At 42.9% G+C, this 19,649-nt stretch overlaps 1 protein-coding gene and 1 long non-coding RNA gene across 2 annotated transcripts in view; one reads left to right on the top strand and one right to left on the bottom strand.

Moving 5' to 3' along the window:
* Window positions 1–16,648, bottom strand: part of LOC122231269 — a 34,747-nt gene extending 18,099 nt beyond the window's left edge. The window contains exon 1 of the long non-coding RNA XR_006208456.1: window positions 16,463–16,648. This is a non-coding gene — a long non-coding RNA (uncharacterized LOC122231269). The remainder of the gene's footprint in view (window positions 1–16,462) is intronic.
* LOC102955270 (olfactory receptor 5A1-like) lies at window positions 1,369–2,412 on the top strand. The gene has a single exon (XM_007092677.3). The coding sequence runs from the start codon at window positions 1,400–1,402 to the stop codon at window positions 2,360–2,362; it is 963 nt and encodes a 320-aa protein (XP_007092739.2). The 5' UTR covers window positions 1,369–1,399; the 3' UTR covers window positions 2,363–2,412.
* Window positions 16,649–19,649: the final 3,001 nt, after the last annotated feature.

Raw genomic sequence — 19,649 nt, 5'->3', positions numbered from 1 at the left:
CTACCAATCCTGGTTTTCCTAAGCTTACAATCTAAGGGAGACAGACAATCAGTATCAACAACCAATCGATTCTATGCAGTGGGAGAAGGTGATGCATCCTATCAAAAGAACAGAGCAGGGTAAAGTGGAACAAAAGTTCAGAAATGGAAAGAAGGTTGAAATTAAATAGGAATATGCATTACATATTTGCAATTATATATACAGCATATGCAATTATATACCTAGCATATGCAGTTGTATACACATATATTTATGAAACAAATGTTTTGCCATCTTTGCTTTGAGTTTCAAAGATCTTCCACAATTTTCCCACCTCTCACTGTCTCTCAAAACTAGACTCCTGTTATCCTCTCTTAACCCTGTTCACACTGCACTTCTGCCATGCTGACATTTTTAAAGTATCCCAAGTACTATGCTCTCCTCTGCTTTTGCAAATGCTTTTCCTGAACCAACTGTCACCCAACCCCCTCACACACCAGATTTTCATCCTGGTAACCCCATACTCACTGTTGGAACCCTCATGTGTTGCAACACATCTCTCAGAAGCTTCCACCTGCTATGCCCAACATCCAGGACACTATACAATACTTCTCTTGGGCACACCTATCACATTGTGCTGTGGTTTATCTGCTTTCTGTTTGTCCCATATATTATGTTGAACATTTTGAACCTGATAATAATGTTTTATTATTTTTTACATCATCTACAGTTAGGTCTATCAAACCTGGTGCAACGTTTGTGATCAGTTGATAATATTTGTACAGAATGAACACTGGCAATTCAGTGTTGAACTTTTATTTTTAACTCCTTTCTTTAATCTCTAAAGGGGATGCCAGTGTTTTACACCTCTATGTGCTTCATTCCACTGATTAAAGGAGAAAAAACACCTTGACCCCATAAAATCTGGTCAGAACAAACTATGATGATAAGAAACACAGAATTGCCTCTCTAGGTATTTCAATTTCTGACATATTTATTTTATTAAAAAAAAGAAAAAAGCATAAATCTGTGGCCCAAGAATCCAACCACAATGCTTGGAAACAAGTGGGAAAAAAAGGAGTATTTGGTGCAAGTTGTATTAATAACTTCCTTCAGTAAAGTGGTGACATTGACAATGAAGGTGGTGATCCAGATAATGCAAAATTGCCAGTCTAATCTGGGCCTGTCAGTTTTGCATGAACAGTGCATCAGATTAGGATGATAATGATCTCCACAAAAGACCCAATAAATGCTGTAGAGGGGGATTTGATGTTGGAAAGAGGTAGAACACCTGCTTTCCAGCGTCTCTTGTGACTCAGGGAGTCTATGATTCCGTGACAGAACAAAGCGGTTTCTTCATCTGGATTTTCATTCCCCAGGAATCTCATTTTGGGGCCTGCAGGCAGCAAAGAGAAGATACATGGCCATGGGAAGGAACATCAACATAACAACCGACTTCATCCTTTTGGGATTTTCAGAGCATCCAGAGCTTCAGGCTTTCCTCTTTGTGTTGTTTCTGGGGATCTATTCTGTAACTCTGACTTGGAACCTGGGCCTTGTTGTCTTGATCAGGATGGAGTCATGCCTGCACTCCCCCATGTATTTCTTCCTTGGAAACTTGTCCTTTGTTGACATCTCATACACGTCCTCCATCACCCCCAAGATGCTCTGTGACTTCTTCAAGCAGCAGAAGACCATCTCCTTCGTGGGATGTGCTACTCAGTTTTTCTTCTTCATCAGCATGGGGGCCACTGAATGCTGTCTCCTGGCGGCCATGGCATATGACTGCTATGCTGCTATTTCCACCCCTCTGTTCTACGCAGCCTTCATGTCACCCACCATGTGTGTGGGGATGGTCATTGCAGCATACACTGGAGGGTTCCTCACAGGATTGGTCCAAACAAGCTCCATATTCCAGCTGTATTTCTGTGGGCCACGAGTCATTAAACACTTTTTCTGTGACCTGCCACCTCTGTTAGTCTTGTCTTGTTCTAGTACCTTCCTCAGCCAGGTAGTGAACTTTCTTGTTGTGTGTGCAGTTGGTGGGACATCAGCTCTTGTTGTCCTGGTGTCCTATTGCTACATCATTGCTGCTGTCATGAAGATCCATTCAACCCAAGGGCGGATGAAGGCCTTCAACACCTGTGCCTCTCATCTGACCACAGTGATTCTCTTCTATGGCTCTGGTCTCTTCTCATATCTCCATTCTAGTGCTGGCTACTCACAGGACCAAGAGAAGGTGGTGTCCATGCTCTATGGAGCTGTGATTCCCATGCTGAATCCCATCATATACAGTTTGCGAAATAAGGAGATCAAAGATGCATTGAAAAAACTCAAGAACCAGAAGAAGCAGATGTTCCCTCTGTGTCTTATGGTTCTCTAAGTTAAAAAAATCTTAAATTGGGGCACCTGGGTGGCTCAGTTGGTTAAGCATCCAACTCTTGGTTTCAGCTCAGGTCATGATCTCATGATCATGTGAGTACAAGCCCCACATTTGGCTCTGTCAGCACAGAGCCTGCTTGGGATTCTCTCTCTCTCTCTCTCTCTCTCTCTCTCTCTGTTTCTCCCCCACTCAAGCTCACTCTTCCTCTCTCTCTAAAATAAATAAATAGACTTAAAAAAAGTTTGCTAAAAAAATCAAGTTTTGCTATATGTAAATAGGCATTATAATAAATGGGTCACAGAATGTAAGTAACAAATTAAAGAAGTTATGTCAAGCAAGATCCCCAACCTACATGTCTGTTGCACAATTAGGCTCAACAAAGGTTTTTCTTCCCTTTACCTTTCTTGTCATGGACTGATATGGTTTCAATTTAGGTCACTTGCAATAGAAAATAAATATGCTTTTGGATGACATTCTTTAGCTTTATGACATCAGATGCTGGGTCCAGAATGCCATATCTTAGAGCTGGTTAGATCATAATTCCAGGACCACAAGCATCCACTACAGACCTCTTTACAATATAACACTGCTCATACCAATCCATTCATTACTTGGGACAAATTTTCTGTTCCCCTTGCCCTTGATTTGTACCTATCCAATGGTTGATACTGAACAGGAAGTCTGACTCTGGTTTAGGAACCTGAGAGCCCTAAATAGTTGTGTCTATCAATGACTGTTCAGAGCCAAGAGAAAATAAGGTACCTATAAACTATGTCTGAGATGAGCCAGTGGTCACATATGTGGGGTCATGAAGTCCACTGGGCCAGAAATAGGAGCCCAAATCAGCAGATCCAAAGTTGGGAAGTCACAGTGAGCAAAAACCAGACATAAGGTTAGGTGAGAAACTCTAAAGGAGAGTAGGGTCCCATATGCTTCATTTTCGTGACTGAAGCCTCCTAGTGACTGGGTGGGACCACTTGGTTTAAGGAACAGGATCAGGGAAGAGAGACTTCCCCTGGAAATTCTAATTCTGCATCTGTTCCCTGGACAGTTCTCACTCTTGGCCCTGTATGGATATTTCCTCTCTGTCCTCACCCCATCCCCAACTTACTTTCACTTTGTGTTCTAGAGTTTGTATATTGTCTCCCATCTCTCTGGAATTTGACCACAGCCTGTCCCACAGATCTGACATCCTTGCTTTCATTTTTATGCATTATCTCAGAAGGAACCCCACTCCAGGACATGAGATAGGACAGCCAAGTCAGTGAGTTTGCAGCAGAAATAAATGTGGATTTTAAATGGCCTGTGATCCTATTTTACAAGATGGTTCTTGAGCAAAGGACACAGATTTCTGAAGTCCTGCTTCTTTAATGGTTGTGGATATAAGTCATGGTGAATAATGACAGCCATCCCTAAGCCATATCAACTTTGGCTATAACTAGTTTGCCTCTTTCTTTCTTTCTTTCTTTCTTTCTTTCTTTCTTTCTTTCTTTCTTTCTTTCTTTCTTTTGTTTAATGTTTATTATTTTTGAGAGAGAGAGACAGAGACAGAGACAGACAGCAAGCAGGGGAGGGGCAGAGAGAGAGGGAGACACAGAATCGGAAGCAGGCTCCAGGCTCTGAGCTGTCAGCACAGAGCCCAACGCGGCCTCAAACTCCCAGACTGTGAGATCGTGACCTGAGCTGAAGTCGACTATTTAACCAGGCACCCCAAAGCTGGCTTTGCTTCGCTCCTTCTTTCAATTCATGCTGCTATTTGATCTATTCTCTGACCACTTGGATTATTTGTAAAGGGTTCCTTGATCTGATCTTTGACTCCTCCAAACCAGGTTAAGAGTTACTGCAATGTGTTCCCATAGCATTCTCTATTTCATCTATCCGCACCTATGACACTTTATTACTTTTCCTTGTTTAGTTATATGTCTTCTCCCTGAGTTGTTAACTTTCTGTCTAAACTGCTCTCACACAACTGGGGAAAATTATGTGCTTAATACATATTCATTTAATGAATGAATAAAATTCAAATGCACTTGGCAGATAATTTTGAGATTTTATGCCAAAGGAAGGGAATTAACACTTATCGGATGCTTATTATATGCCAGGCATTGTGCCCAGCAGTTTTTTAAAATTCTGTTTCAGTTCTATAGCTTACACACAAATTCCTTGCTGAAAAAAAAAAAAAAATGAAAACACTATGGGTAAGAAAATGCCTCCTTTGACCGTAATTCTCAGTTTCAATTCCTTCCTGCTCCCCCCAAGAGGTAATGACTGTTTATGTTGCTATGTAAATTGACAGTTTTTCTGTCTATGTGTTAACATTCATATATGTACCCCTATGTAATACCGCTTTATGTGGCTCTGTGTGTATTTACATAAACAGTATTATACTGAATGATCCTTCCATACCCTGCTTGCTTTTTCACTCAACATGATTTCTTGGAGCTCTTTCCATGCTATACATATAACTCTACCTCAGTCTTAAGTTATTTCATAGAATTGTCACACCAAAATTTATGTACCTATTGTGCATTGATGGGCATTTAGGTGGTTTCCAGTTTTTGCTAGTTTATTACGAACAGTGTTGCAATATATGAGTTGTATATACCTCTTCGTGCTAATACCCAATTTTTCTGGTAGAAACAGAGAAGTTGAATTGCTATTAATAGGGTTTGTGCATATATATGTTATACACACACACACATACTATATATATATATATATATATATATACACACACATATATATGTATATATATAATTTAAATTCAAATTAGTTAACATACAATGTAGTATTGGCTTCAAGGGTAGAACCCATTGATTAATCTCTTACATATGACACCCAGTGCTCATCCCCAAAAGTGCCCTCCATCACCCATTTAGCCCCCATCAACCTCCATTCCATCCACCTCCCCTCCAGCAACCCTCAGTTCGTTCTCTGTATTTAAGAATCTCTTATGGTTGCCTCCCTTTTGGTTTTTGTCTTATTTTTCCTTCCCTTTCCCTATGTTCATCTGTTTTGTTTCTTAAATTCCACATATAAGTGAAATCACATGGTATTTGTCTTTCTCTGACTGACTTCTTTCACTTAGCATAATACACTCTAATTCCATCCACATTATTGCAAATGGCAAGATTTTATTCTTTTGATCTCCCAGTAATATTCCATTATATATATATACATACATACACACACACACACACACACACACACACACACACACATCTTCTTTGTCCATTCATTGGTCGATGAACATTTGGACTCTTTCCGTAATTGGGCTATTGTTGATAGCGCTGCTATAAACATCAGGGTGCATGTGCCCCTTTGAATCATCATTTTTATATCCTTTGGATAAGTACCTAGTAGTGTATGGCTCCTTTTTAATATAGAAGGGTTTGTATATTTTTAACTTCTAATAGACACTGCAAATTCTCTCTAAAGTGGCTGTGATGCTCCTGCCAGCAACCTCCTAGGGCATCTATCTCCTCATACCCTTGATGAAAGATGATATTAACAAAACTTAATTTTTTTCCTACCTGATAACCTCTTTATATGTATTCTGTTAATCCTTAAAATGATCCTACTGGATAAGATTGTTTATTGTTTTCATTCACATACAATGTACTATATACTACCTAAAGACTCTTTATACACACTCTCAGCAGTTCTCACAACCACATATGAGATAGGGGTCTTAACCATTTTTATCCAGGAAATAAAATATGTAAGGCTCAGGAAGGAGGTCAAGTAACATACCCAAAGGCACACACTAACAAGTTAGGGAGATCCTAAGTACATATCTACATGACACTAAAGACCATTAATTGAAAATACACCTTCTCATATGTATGCTTGGCATTGCCCAGAAAACTAAAACAAATTCTGTCAAAAACTGACTATTTTCTCAAGTCACGCATAATTTAAGTGCAAAAAAAGAAAGGAGAACTGACTTCTGTTAAATAGTTAGGCCTAGTTTCGGTAAGATCATCACTTATGTTATACACCAGGAGTGACGACCTTCATTTAGAACAGCATTCTTCAAAAATGGATTTCTAGGTGGAACAGTTTTATAAACGGAATTATCACACGTGACCATGAAATAAGGGAGAAACTAAAATATTAAAACAAAAACAGAATGGAATTAATAATGAATTTGTAATGCCTTTCAAAGGTAGAAGTAGTGATGAGGCTCCCTCCCAACTTAGAGCATTTGCATCTAGGTTCAGATAAAGAAATATTCAGCTGTGCTGTGGTCTCAGGGGAGGGACAACAGTTTTGAGAGCAATATCAAGACACTGGGGTCAGGGGATAATAAAGGAGGAAGATTGATGTTTTAAAATCTAGCCCTGGATTAAGCCAGTTAAGAAGAGAGACAACATTGTATCACCACCCACAATGAATTGTTTATACTGGAGGACTCTAGAAGAAATAGACTAACAACCACCTTCCTAGCAACAATTTTTCTGTATTCCCCCTATCAACAGGGTGAACTGTATCACTGAACAAGGAAACATGAACTCTGGCTACCTTGGCTGCTAAGAAATTCTGAGCAAAATCTGTGACCCATCTGTAGGAAGAATTTAAGTCATCTGGCATGCACTTTTATTCTTATTCCTGGCTCTCCTCTGCATCCCAAACTTGTGTCTCTTACCATTCTTTATTACCATGCGTATTTTATATATCTTTGCAAACTGCTTGCTCAAATATTTGGGAGCAAAAGAGAATATAAAAATGTCCAAGAGTTGGGGCGCCTGGGTGGCTGAGTCAGTCAAACATCTGACTTTGGCTCAGGTCATGATCTCATGGTCCATGAGTTCAAGCCCTGCATCAGACTCTGTGCTGACAGCTCGGAGCCTGGGGCCTGCTTCGGATTCTATGTCTCCTTCTCTCTCTGTCCCTTCCCTGCTTGTGCTCTCTCTCTCTCTCTCTCTCTCTCTCTCTCTCAAAAATAAATAAACATTTAAAAAGAAAAAAAGAAAAAAAATGCCCAAGAGTTTGCTTTACACACCAGGTTGGTGTGTTTGGAAGTGAATTGGTCACATAGGCTGCTGATCTCTCTAACTTCTGCTCCAGTCCCACCCATCCCCCTACTCTGTAGTCCTCCTGGACTTCTCCCCATCATTCTCCCAGTTTTGCCTCTGTCTCTGTCTCTCTCTGCCTCTCTGTATCTCTCTCTCTGTCTTGGAGGACCACCCTGACCCCCTAGTCCAAGTTGAGGCCTGCTAGTATGTTCTCTTAGCACTCCAAGCTTCCTTTCCATACCCTTCATCACTGTTCCATGTCTGTCTTCTGATTTGACTACAGTCTGCATGCCTGACACACCCTGTGTGCACAATAAATTTTTGTGAGGATGCTAATACTCAGGCCACATCCCAGAAAGCCTTTAGAGAGCTGTAAGTGACCTACCAGTGACTAACCCATTCCACTCCCCGCTTTTCACAAAGACTTGAAGCTCTGGGCGGGTGGAGTCCTTTGCTAATGGCTCACAGCTGTAGGGTGAAAGCATCCCTTTTCCAGCCCCACAGCCCTTCCCTGTGGTTCCACAACAGCTGGCAGCTGCCTGTCAGCAGCTTCTCAGCCAGGAGGTAGAAGCTTGCTCTAAGGGAGACCGAGGTGTGGGCTTCGGTCTGGCAGCTCTGAGTCCTGTTTTCGGGGAAATCACACCACTTCAGCTCTGCTGCAAGAATTTCGGGGCCAGGGACACTTTCCTCCTTCCTTTCATAATTATAATGCCTCAGTGCAAGAAATTGGAGAAGAGACATGTGGCCTGGCTGTTTGCAAACCATGTTCCAGGGGATCCCAGGGATACTGCACAGGCCTTTTCCAAGAGGTGGGGAGGAGATGAAGCCACTGAGCTCTGGGCCCCGGCCCTTGTTCAATCCACAATCCATCAAGGCAGCTTCTTTCTTTCTTTCTTTCTTTTTACATGTTTTATTATTTTTTTAAGTTTATTTATTTATTTTGAGACAGAGAGAGAGAGCACGCTCAAGTAGGGGAGTGGCAGAGAGAGAGAGAGAAAGAGAGAGGGAGAGAGAGAATCCCAAGCAGGCTCTGCACTGTCAGCACAGAGCCCGATGTGGGGCTCAAACTCATGAACTGCGAGATCATGACGTGAGCCAAAGTCAGATGCTTAACCCACTGAGCCACCCAGGCACCCCTTGTACGTTTTAAATATTAGCTTCCATGTAAACTTGCATTTGAAAGTATGTTTCCATTGGTAATATTATATTTATAATTCGTGGATTTAAGGGGCGCCTGGGGAGCTCAGTGAGCTGAGTGTCTGACTTCAGCTCAAGTCATGATCTCACAGTTTGTCGGTTCGAGTCCCACGTTGGGCTCTGTTTTGACAGCTCAGAGCCTGGAACCTGCTTCAGATTCTGTGTGTGTGTCTCTCTCTCTCTACCCCTCCTTGTGCTCTGTCTCTCTCTGCCTCTCAAAAATGAATTAACATTAGAAAAAAAAAAACAACTTTTTTTAATCCATGAACTTAATACAGTCCTCTAACTTTGTGAATGAAGAGGTGACAGGCAAAGGAAGAGAGGCGATAACAAGACTGATTTTTAAGCTTAAGTCTCCTGACTCCTGGTGCCTCGACTGTGCACTTTTCTTTACACACACACACTCACACACACTCACACGCTCTCACACAAACATATACACTCACACACGCACACTCACATACATTCACACATACACACACACTCACAGTACTCTTTCACACGCACACTCATACACAATCACATAACTTATAAACACACACACCAGGGAGGTGAAGGGAAGTGAAGGGAAGTGAAGGGAAGGGGGGCAGAGATGGCTACCGGATGTTAACATCCTGCTACCAGTAAAGTTGGTCTCAGGCCTTTCTCTACCCTGGACCCCAGGGCGCCTCATCTTTCCTTCTCTCCATCCTACTTGTGCAGTGACCAGCTCTCCTTCCCTCTCCCCACTCTAAGCAAAAATTCTGTTGTGGTCACTTTGTGAGACCAGCCGTCCTTCATCTTTGGGGGGGTGCAGGGAGAGGGAAAGGCAGGGCACTCCTGGACCCTGTGCTCTTCCAAGGGAAACAGCGTTGCTCCTTCTGGAGAAAGGACTTGGGTGAAGGAGTTCTGTCACAGGGAGGAGGGGTGTGATAGCAGGCAAGTTTGCTTCCCAGGGCCTGACACCACGGTTCGTGCGTGGCCGCCCACTCTGTCTGTGGGGAATCAACCACTCACAATAACCACGACGGGGCAGAAGGTGGCTGGCCACACGACGGGGCAGAAGGTGGCTGGCCAAGCTGAGTCAACCTGGGTGGCATTCTTCCCCCCTTAGGTACACAGGCAAAGATACATTTCTCCAAACACAAAGATTCAAGTTCAAAACCAAGAAAGGGAAATATTTGAGTGCCAGAAAGAGAACTCAGAATCAGAGCAGTTGGCGGGAGGAGAAGCTCTGTGGCTAAGGGGCTTTCTGCCTTAGCCCACCTCCGAGCAGGGGTACTGGGGCATTAAGGACTGTGGGAGGTGATCCAGGCCACTGGGTTGGTGCCCAATGTTCAAGGGGGTGGGGAAGCGGTGCTGGGAATCAAGAGATGCGGTCTGTCTCCGCCACCACCTGTGAGACTGCCACCCGCTTGCCTGTGAAAATGGTTGTGATGCTTGCCATCTTCCAAGAGATATCAGAAGCCTGGGCCTGTGTTCACACAAATGTGGGGACTGCCTTCACACAGATGGCAAACCGAGAAATGAACCTAAACGCCGGTCCAGTAGGAGTATCAGGCCTCAGCAGAGACAGACTGAAAACCGCCTGGGAGAGACTCCTTCCCAAGCCAGAGCAAACTGGCCTCCCTCAGCAAGCCCCAGAAGGAAAGCAGTTCAGGAGTCATAAGTTACAAACCACACGAGGAAACAAGCCAGCAGAAGAGGAAGTAGCAGCAAGAACAACAAGGAGGCAAATGTACATGCTGTGACCCATATGGGACAGAATATTCCCAACATTTATTAGTCAAAGATCACCACTGTGGCTTTCAGCCAAAGCAAGGTAATTGAATTGCAGAGCCATGGACTATGCGTCATTCAGATGTGGCAAAGGAGCTCCACAAACCGTTTCTTTACAGATGCAGAAACAGAGATTCAGAGAGGGGAAATGACTTGTCTGAGGCCACCAGCAGGTTAGCAGCAGATGAGGAACAGAATCCAAACTCCGGAGCTAGCCCTGTGCCACTTTTGCTGCTCCACGATGCCCTAGTTTCCCAGGTAGGCATGAATATCGTAGCTTTAAGAGAGGACCAGGAGAAAGGAGGGACAGAAAGACCTTCTCAAGACCTGGGAAGCACCAGAACCAAGGACCCGGCTCTCATTAGCCAAGCTCAGATTTGGCTGTGTGATAACTAGAAATTTTAAATAAACCCCATTCTATCTTTTGGTTTGCATTCTGCTGACCTGTTTCTCTTTCTTCTTCTTCTTCTCCCTTCCTTAGTCCTTGTCCTTACTGTCAGCATGACAGAATTATCATCAGAATTGGGGCAGGTCAGTTCTGATAGTTTCTCCCTCCTGCCCACTCTCCAGTCAGGCCCTGCTTGTGCACTGTGTATAAGGATCAAGGAGAGGGGAAAGGGAGAGGGGAGTGGGGAGACCTGATACCTTCAGGCCAGCCTCACTAGCTGCAGGTACTTGGCAGGGATGGGGGTGAAGGGGAGTATGGAAGTTCACATGGGTTCAGCTCTACACGGCCCAAGCTTTAAACACCAGGTCAGACATAAATAAGGCAACAGCTCTTGGCCCATACAAGCATCCCCTCGGGCTTTCAGAATTCATTTGTTATGTAGGACACTAGGCTCACACAATCCCAGATTCACCCAGGATATAATTGTAGATCAGAAAACCAAATTATTTTACAGTAAGAACTAATAGCACACAGTAGGTCCAGAGTAAGTGCTCAAAAATATTGGTAGAAAGTGAAATAAAAGTCCTATGATAATGTTGCTCTGGCTTGAATACTCATTCCCAGCCATTTGTGGCCTGATTTTCCAGAGACATGTTTGAGAGTTATTGTCACCTTTGTCTGCTTTATTTATTTATTTACTCATCCGATAGTAACAAATATTGGTTGAGCACCTGCTATGTACCAGATACTGCACTAGATCCTGTAATACAACAAGAAGCAAAAGGACACAGTGTCTTCCCATAAAGAGTTCACAGTTTCCTAGAGGTAACTAGAGGATGACTAGAGGCCAAACAAAAAGGTCATTAAAGTATACAGTGACAGGGGTGCCTGGGTGGCTCAGTGGGTTAAGCATCCGATTTTGGCTCAGGTCATGATCTCACAGTTCATAGGTTTGAACCCTGCATCGGGCTCTGTGCTGACAGCTCAGAGCCTGAAACCTGCTTCTGCTTCTGTGTCTCCCACTCTCTCTGCCCCTCCCTGACTTATGCCCTGTCTCTGTCTCTCTCTTTTTCTCTCTCTCAAAAATAAAATAAAAACATTAATGCTCTACATTAATTAACGTTTCATTGGGAGGTACAATCCTAGGGCAGCCACGGTAAAGGGGCAAGGAAACTAAGGCAGGGATGGAGACAAAGCAAACTAAGGGGGTATGTTACTGAGCTGATCACAGCTTAAGGAAAGACACAATTGTTTAATCATGCGTATATCTTTAGACAGACCACATGAAGCCCCCTGTCCTCCAAACAGTCCAGTGGAAGGAAGAGAAAGTGATTTGTCAGATCCCACCTATCTCTTGTCACTAATGCATTCATGTTCACTGGCACATGGAATGAAGTCCTCTGTACTTCTGAGTTGCATTTTCCAGATTTTCTGGCCAACTATTGGAGAAGCCATATCCCATGGCCATGGCCCAGTGCTTTAGCTGAGCTCAAAAGTGAAGAAGGAGCCAAAGTCTCTTAGGGTCCAGTAGTGTTTAGGGTCTCCAGATACAATATAGCATGTCACAAGACAGCTCTGTGCTTTGAGTTTGCCTCCACGACACCTGCTAATAAACATACATGGTTAGAAATTTCTTGGGCACCTGGGTGCCTCAGTCGGTTGAGCATCCAACTTCGGTTCAGGTCATGATCTCATGGTAGACTAGTTGGAGCTCCGCATCGGGCTCTGTGCTGACAGCTCAGAGCCTGGAGCCTGCTTCAGATTCTGTGTCTCCCTGTCTCTCTGCCCCTCCCTAGTTCGTGCTCTGTCTCTGTCTCAAAAATAAACATTAAAAAAAATTCTTACATATTTCCACCCTTCAACCTTCCCTGCCCCAATCCCTAGTAAACCCTATTCTACTTTCTGTCTCTATGAATCTGCTTATTCCAGGAACCTCATGTAAGTGAAATCATACAGTATTTGTCCTTTCGTGTCTGTCTAGTCCCAGTGTTGACAGGCCTCAAAATGCTGGCATAAAATAATTGCTGGGATGTGGACTCTTACATTGGATTTCCCTCCTAAATGGGATGTCTTGACCTGTTTGCTCCATCATCTCAGAGCCTGTAGGTCTCTGCCAATGACTGTTCTGGAATCTCATGAATAGAGTTCTAAGACTGCAAGTTTCTTACTATATTTGTTTTTTTATTCACTTATTTCTCCAACAAATATTTACTGACCTACTATGTGTCAGATGCTCTTCTAGGGAAGACTGGTATTCGTGTGGTTAGGTTGTTAAAATATTGAAATATATTCCTCTTGTAGGTTAACAGATGCTTTTCCAAACCTGCCAAGTACCCTATCTTCTGTGGTCCCTGCCCCAGAAACCCTGATATTCTCCATGATCCACCAATAAAGGAATAACTGGGCCAATAGGAGGCCTCTAGGACCCTCAAACTATGGTCCTCAACCATTCTGATTAGTCAGTAAACAGAATAGACTTAGCCATACTCCCATAGGACTTTCAGGATGGTGAGCATATAAGCCAACCACCTTCCCTTGCTTGGATCTGGTATACAGCATCACTGTCAAGATGACCATAACACAAAAGTCTGATCTCAGTCACCAAAGGGTCAAATGGATCAATCTGGGTTCAGTTGAAGAAAAAGCTTTCTGAGAATCAGAATCAGAACTGTCTGTAGGGGTGCCTGGGTGGCTCAGTCGGTTGAGCGTCCGACTTCAGCTCAGGTCACGATCTCACGGTTCGTGAGTTCGAGCCCCGCGTCGGGCTCTGGGCTGATGGCTCAGAGCCTGGAGCCTGCTTCCGATTCTGTGTCTCCCTCTCTCTCTGCCCCTCCCCATTCATGCTCTGTCTCTCTCTGTCTCAAAAATAAATAAACATTAAAAAAAAAATAAAAAAAAAACTGTCTGTAAATAGTAGGTAGGGAACCACTCTGCCCTGGAGGCATCTAAGCAGAGTTTACATTGTATTGGATTGTAAGGCTGTATTGGAGAAGACTCAAACCTAGGCTGGGAGAGCAGGTCCTTTCCAATTATGGGATTCTATGAGTCTAAATTGGGCATCAGTAAACTACAGACCACAGCCAAAATCCAGCCCCCCACCCCTGTTTTTGTAAATAAAGATTTATTGGAACACAGCATTTCCATGCATTTATGTATCATCTACTTTTGAACTACAAGGGCAGAATTGAGTAATTACCACAGAGGTCATTTGATTGCAAAGCCTAAAATTTTTTTAAATTTTTTTTTTCAACTTTTTTTATTTATTTTTGGGACAGAGAGAGACAGAGCATGAACGGGGGAGGGGCAGAGAGAGAGGGAGACACAGAATCGGAAACAGGCTCCAGGCTCCGAGCCATCAGCCCAGAGCCTGATGCGGGGCTCGAACTCACGGACCGCGAGATCGTGACCTGGCTGAAGTCGGACGCTTAACCGACTGCGCCACCCAGGCGCCCCCTTAAAATTTTTTACTCACTAGCCATTTACAGAAAAAGTTTGTCAACCCCATTCTAAAAGACCCTTAGGATGAATTCTTTGACAAAGCAACCAATCACTTCTAATTACCTGTGTCATTAATCCAGATTGGCATGGCTACTAGATTGCTTTCCTTAAAGTGATGCATGTCTTTGTTTAGGATATTAATAAAATATATTCAGGCAATCCCTCTGAGTCAATATGACTTCCCATGCTGTCAAATGGATGAGTAGAAGAAAGTCAAGCTCCTGAGATGCTTTAACATTTCTTTTCTCCTATTTCCATGTGAAAGGTTTGAACTACAGTGTCAACCTGAACATGGCAGCAAGCTCAACAAAGCTGAAAGCAGATACATACTGAGCTCCTACCTAGGTCATAGGGAACTTTTTATGGATGATTGCTTTACATGGATGATTTTACAACTTCATCTGTTACACACAGGTAGATGCTACTGTTTCTGTTTCATAGTAGAGGTGATGGAGGCTTAGGGAGTCTCCCGAACTTGCCCAGTCACATATGGAGCCAGGGTGTTGCCTACATTTCAAGTCTGAAAACTCTGTTTCACATCCATGTTTGTCAATCCAGAAGGTACTTTGAGTGACTATACAAACCCCAACAAAGTCTAAAGATTGAATGAACCCACAACACAGCCCATGCTCTTAATGTCACATTTAGATCACCAAAAAAGATAGTAGAGAGACAATAGGAATATTTCAATGGAGGACCCAAACTCCCAAGTCCACATAATTCTGGAAGAACCACCTCACCTAACTTTCCTGTTTTACCTTAACCTATTCATGATTATTTCAAGTAGAAAGAAAAATGTCTCTGTTCAAAGTCATTTGAAGATTGTGTGGTTAAAGAGGGAAAGATTGAATGGCAGACTGGTTTTGTGTTAACAAGTAATGAGACAAATAGAGAAATATAAAATCTGCCAGCAGTTGACTCAGGTCAAATGCCACTCAGTTACTTCTTTTGTTCAGATATTCCTTAAGGAGGAAGTTACATGACAGGAAAGAGTTGAGGACTAAGAATTGAGGACAGAAAGAAATCCCACTGTGTTCCAGCCCTGTTATGTGCAAAGCCCTTTGTGTGAAGCTGCTTTCAGCTGAAGGAGAATACAAGAGTACTCTTCATATTAGGCTGATGTCATTAGGAACCCTGAAGGCAGATGGGACGGGAGAATGGGTTGGTCCTAACTGCTCTGTCTCTGCAGAGCTTAGCTTGGAGAGGAGATGGAAAGGGGCGGGGACCTCTAAGGGCTCACTCGGTCACCCAGACTCTTAAAAGAGCATCAAATTTGGCATTGGCTACTCCAAATATGGTGCCTACAAAGATTGCTTGACAAATAGATGCTCAATAAGTGTTTGTTTAATGGGTGGATGAAACAAGCTTCCATTCGAATGTCCTGGAAAACTGTGCAGGGAAGGATTCAGAGGCAGTCTCAGAGATCAGCAAGAATGGATGGTGTGACTGCTGACTGGTGTCTGCCATGATGTGAAATAAGGAAGCACAGCCTGAAGACGGAGTCAGAATTTGTATCTTCTTAATGCAGTGGAAATGTCATCTTACATCACAGACTGTGTCCCTCAAACCTACATACGGAAATGGCAAAGAAAAAAGAGCAGAAAGGGAATAGTTGATGAGGATAAAAAGCACTAGAAAAATCGGAAGAGTGGAGGGAAGAGTGTCAACACAGAAAAGAAGGAAAATGGCATAGGCTGACAAATCCTGGCCTAGCTTTCAGTGGGAATATGCAGAATTTCACACGAGCCTTCCGTTTTTATCAACCAGGTTAAAAGGATTTGAGGAACCACAGTGTTCTTATTTTGGGGTCAGACCGCAAACAATGCTGGTGAGAACAGTCCCAGAGGGGAAGGAGATGACAAGGCAACTCTCAAAACATCAGGTTAGCAATCAACAGTTCAGGAAAGAAAATGTCACTGTGTTAAATGATACCTCCTGGATTTTCCAGAACCAAGTTTATTCTAGAGTGTATATAAGTTATTGTTCCCTGATCCGTTCATTTGGTGACCATTTGGCTGGTTTCCTGGCTCCCTGCTAAAAATAAGAAATGGATTGGTCCCTGCAAACATAGCCAGAATTTCCTGCCCGTGTCAGACCACAGGTGAAATGCAGAGGTCAGAAACACCTGGACCAGCTCCAAGCCCACACAGAACTGAAGCTCAGACATGAATCATGGTTTGGCTCAGAAAGTTGCACGTGCTCAAACTGAGTAAGAAAGCAGACATGGGACTTCCCTCTTACCTCTTTCTGGGGGAAGTGAAATCTCTCTTCTGCACAGAGATGCCTACCCTTTGTAGAAAAGTTTCCTTTTTCTTCTGTAGACCAAAGTTGCGTTTGTAGGCCCTGGAGAGCAGCGATCTGGAGAGTTTCTGCGATTGCATATGCATTTCAGCACAGGCAAAACCAGAGGAAGTTGCTGGTGAGCAGAGTAAAGCAAGAAAGGAATGGGTGAACCCCTGTCGTCCAAGTCTCATAGCCACTTCCTCCCACCTGACCACCATGAGCAGCTATTCTTGAAGGTAGCATGCAAATTCAGGCTGTATTGGAATTCCCATCTTTTACACTTCTCTTTTCATTGTTCCCGTGAACAGAAAAGAGAACTTCCTCGAACACGGCAGAGTCATAGGCTTTAGATCATTACAGGTATATAGAGATTCCAAAAAAATAATCAGTATCTTTTGTTTCTTAAATGAGTCCTTGCTGCTTATTTTCCTGAGTACAAAAGCAACAATTATTCAATACCCATCCCTGTGTTTGGAACTTGGTAGATTCTCACTAAAAATGTGCCAAATACGTGAAGCTATGCTCATTTTTGAAAACTCAAAAAATACAGAAAAGTAAGAAGGAAATTTTTACATAATCTATAAAACTTACCAGCAAGATATCATCGCTGTCAATGGGGTGATGTATTATCTCTCAAATGATATCTATGTACATAGTGGAGGTCACACTGAAAGTCTGTTATGCTTTTATCACTTCACTTTACGGCATAAGAATTTCTTTTTTTTTTTAAGTTTATTCATTTATTTTGAGAGAGAGAGTACGAGCAGGGGAGGGGCAGAGAGGGAGAGAGAGAGAGAGAGAGAGAGGGAGAATCCCAAGCAGGCTCAGCATGCTCAGCATAGAGCCAGATGCAGTGCTCAATCCCTGTGACATCATGACCTGAACCAAAATTAAGAGTTGGACGCTCAGCCGACTGAGCCACCTAGGCACCCCCAGCACAAGAATTTCTTATGTTACTGAAAGTTTTTGAAAATATGATGATGATGGCTGTAAAATATTTTGTGATAGGGATGCAATCTAATTTCACTCTTACCAGCTCTTTTAGCTATTTTCCACTTTCTGCTATGGTAGAAATGAAGAAGACAGTTCAAACACATGATATGCTGGGTGTTCAGAGATATAGGAACACCTGAATAGAGAATTATCTATATTCACCTTGCTTGTATTCTCATCGCAGAAGACTGAAACCTCAACAGGATCTATCACCGGGCAAACAGAACATAACAAATTGTCAGCATGTCTCCAAAACCGTGTAACATGTGAGGGTTTTCTCATGATGATGAACTAGCCCCATGACAGTCTGGAGAGGAGTGTGTGGGAATTTCAACAGACTTACCAGACATGCTTGAGGGCACTCAGCTCTAATTTTTCTAGTCCTAGGATCGCCCTACTGAGCTACAAATTTATAACTAATTCATTTACAAATTAGCCAGGACAACCCATGTACAAGCTTTCTTCTCTGACCAAATATAAACCAGACACTCATTCATACATTAATCCCTCTTGGATATAAGTAAATTCCTCCAAGTATGATAACCTAGGCATGAATAAACCCAGAGCATCACCAAGGTTTTAGTAATAACTAGTGAAGTTCAACCTGTGAACCTAGACCACTGGCCTCATTCTATCTGAAGATACCTGTCACTGCATCAGCGGCAATATTATCGTCATTTATTTCCCTGAAACCTTTCCCAGGACATGTACAGGTGATAGTGTAGTGATACCTGTAAACTGAAATATGACATTTTCTTTTTTTCTTTTTTCCCAATACTTTTAAAATTTATTTATTTATTTTTATTTTGAGAGAGAATGAGAGAGAGAGAGAGAGAGAGAGAGCAAGAGGTGGAGGGGTAGAGGGAGAGAGAGAGAGAGAAAGATTGAGAATCTCAAGCAGGCTCTATGCTCAATGCAGAGTCCAACTCATCACTCAATCCCACAGCCTTGGGAATCATGACCTGAGCAGAAATCAAGAGTCAGACAACCAACAGCCACCCAGGTGCCCTGAAACATGATGTTTTCAACCTCAGCACTGCATCTGGTTTGTGATATGATTTTGGGGGCCACGAGGGTACAATTGTGAGCTTCCTTAATTCCCTTGGATCCTTTGGCTACCACTGAATGTGCTAAGAGGCACCTTACTGGTCTCAAAGAAGTAATGGAGCTGGGCTTCGATTAATCCTGCTACCAGATCAGTGGGTCTGGAAACACTGTTCCAAAGTATGGAGTCTAACAGACATAGTATTAGCACACAAAAGGAAATTCATGAAATTATGTTCTCCTAATGATAGAATGAATGAATTGTTGCTTTAAAAAAATGAGTAATAAAGAGCCACATTCTTTTTTATGCACCTATACTGAGCACATAAACTTAACAGCAGAATGAAAAAGTAAAACTATAACAGCAGGTACCAACTTATTGCTAACGATACACACACAGAGGATGTAGAAGTGTGTAAATACATACACATATGTTTCTTGGCCACTGTCTGCTTTTGGTAGGTCAAAATCTAGATTATAGTATAGATTTTCTCTTTGTTTTAACATTTCTACCTGAAAGGAAACAACACAGTGTGGGGACCACTTGCCTTCACTCTGAATGCTGAGGACAATGCAGACTGAGGTTCACGGAATCCGCTTCAGGTCCCTTCAGCTCTGCTTCAGGAAATAGCACCTCCAAAGCCTATACTATTAGGCTTGTAACAGTAGAACTCCACAGTCCTTGTGTCCAAGATTTTCAGTCTTTTCTTGTGTGTGAATTGCCTTTACCTTCAGGTGAATGGGAAACCCAGCCCTCAGCCTTGACCTACAGCTACTTGCCTAGGTAAGGCGGAGGCAGTGTGTCTCAGCAAGGATGATGCTACCATTCACCTCTGCATTTACAGTAAAAGGAAACTAGTATTGGAGTCCCAGGGGAGAGCAGTTCAGGAAACTAAAACATCAAGAGAGTGAATAAAAAGCAAAACGAGAGCTTTCTTTCAAAGCCGGAAATCTCCCATGGAGGAAGCACTAAGACATGCGGTCGCACTTTTTCTGAGAACCCACCGTGGCTGCAGAGTAACCAGCCTGGGGCTGGGGGCTGTGGGGGACAGTGAGGGTGGTTAACTGGTAAGGATAAAGCTAGGACAACATGATTTTCTCAAAGTCC

The sequence above is a fragment of the Panthera tigris genome, chromosome D1, assembly GCF_018350195.1.
Source record: "Panthera tigris isolate Pti1 chromosome D1, P.tigris_Pti1_mat1.1, whole genome shotgun sequence".
Lineage (NCBI taxonomy): Eukaryota > Metazoa > Chordata > Mammalia > Carnivora > Felidae > Panthera > Panthera tigris.
Note: the sequence above shows the minus strand (reverse complement) of the source record. Positions and strands in the feature narration are given on the sequence as shown.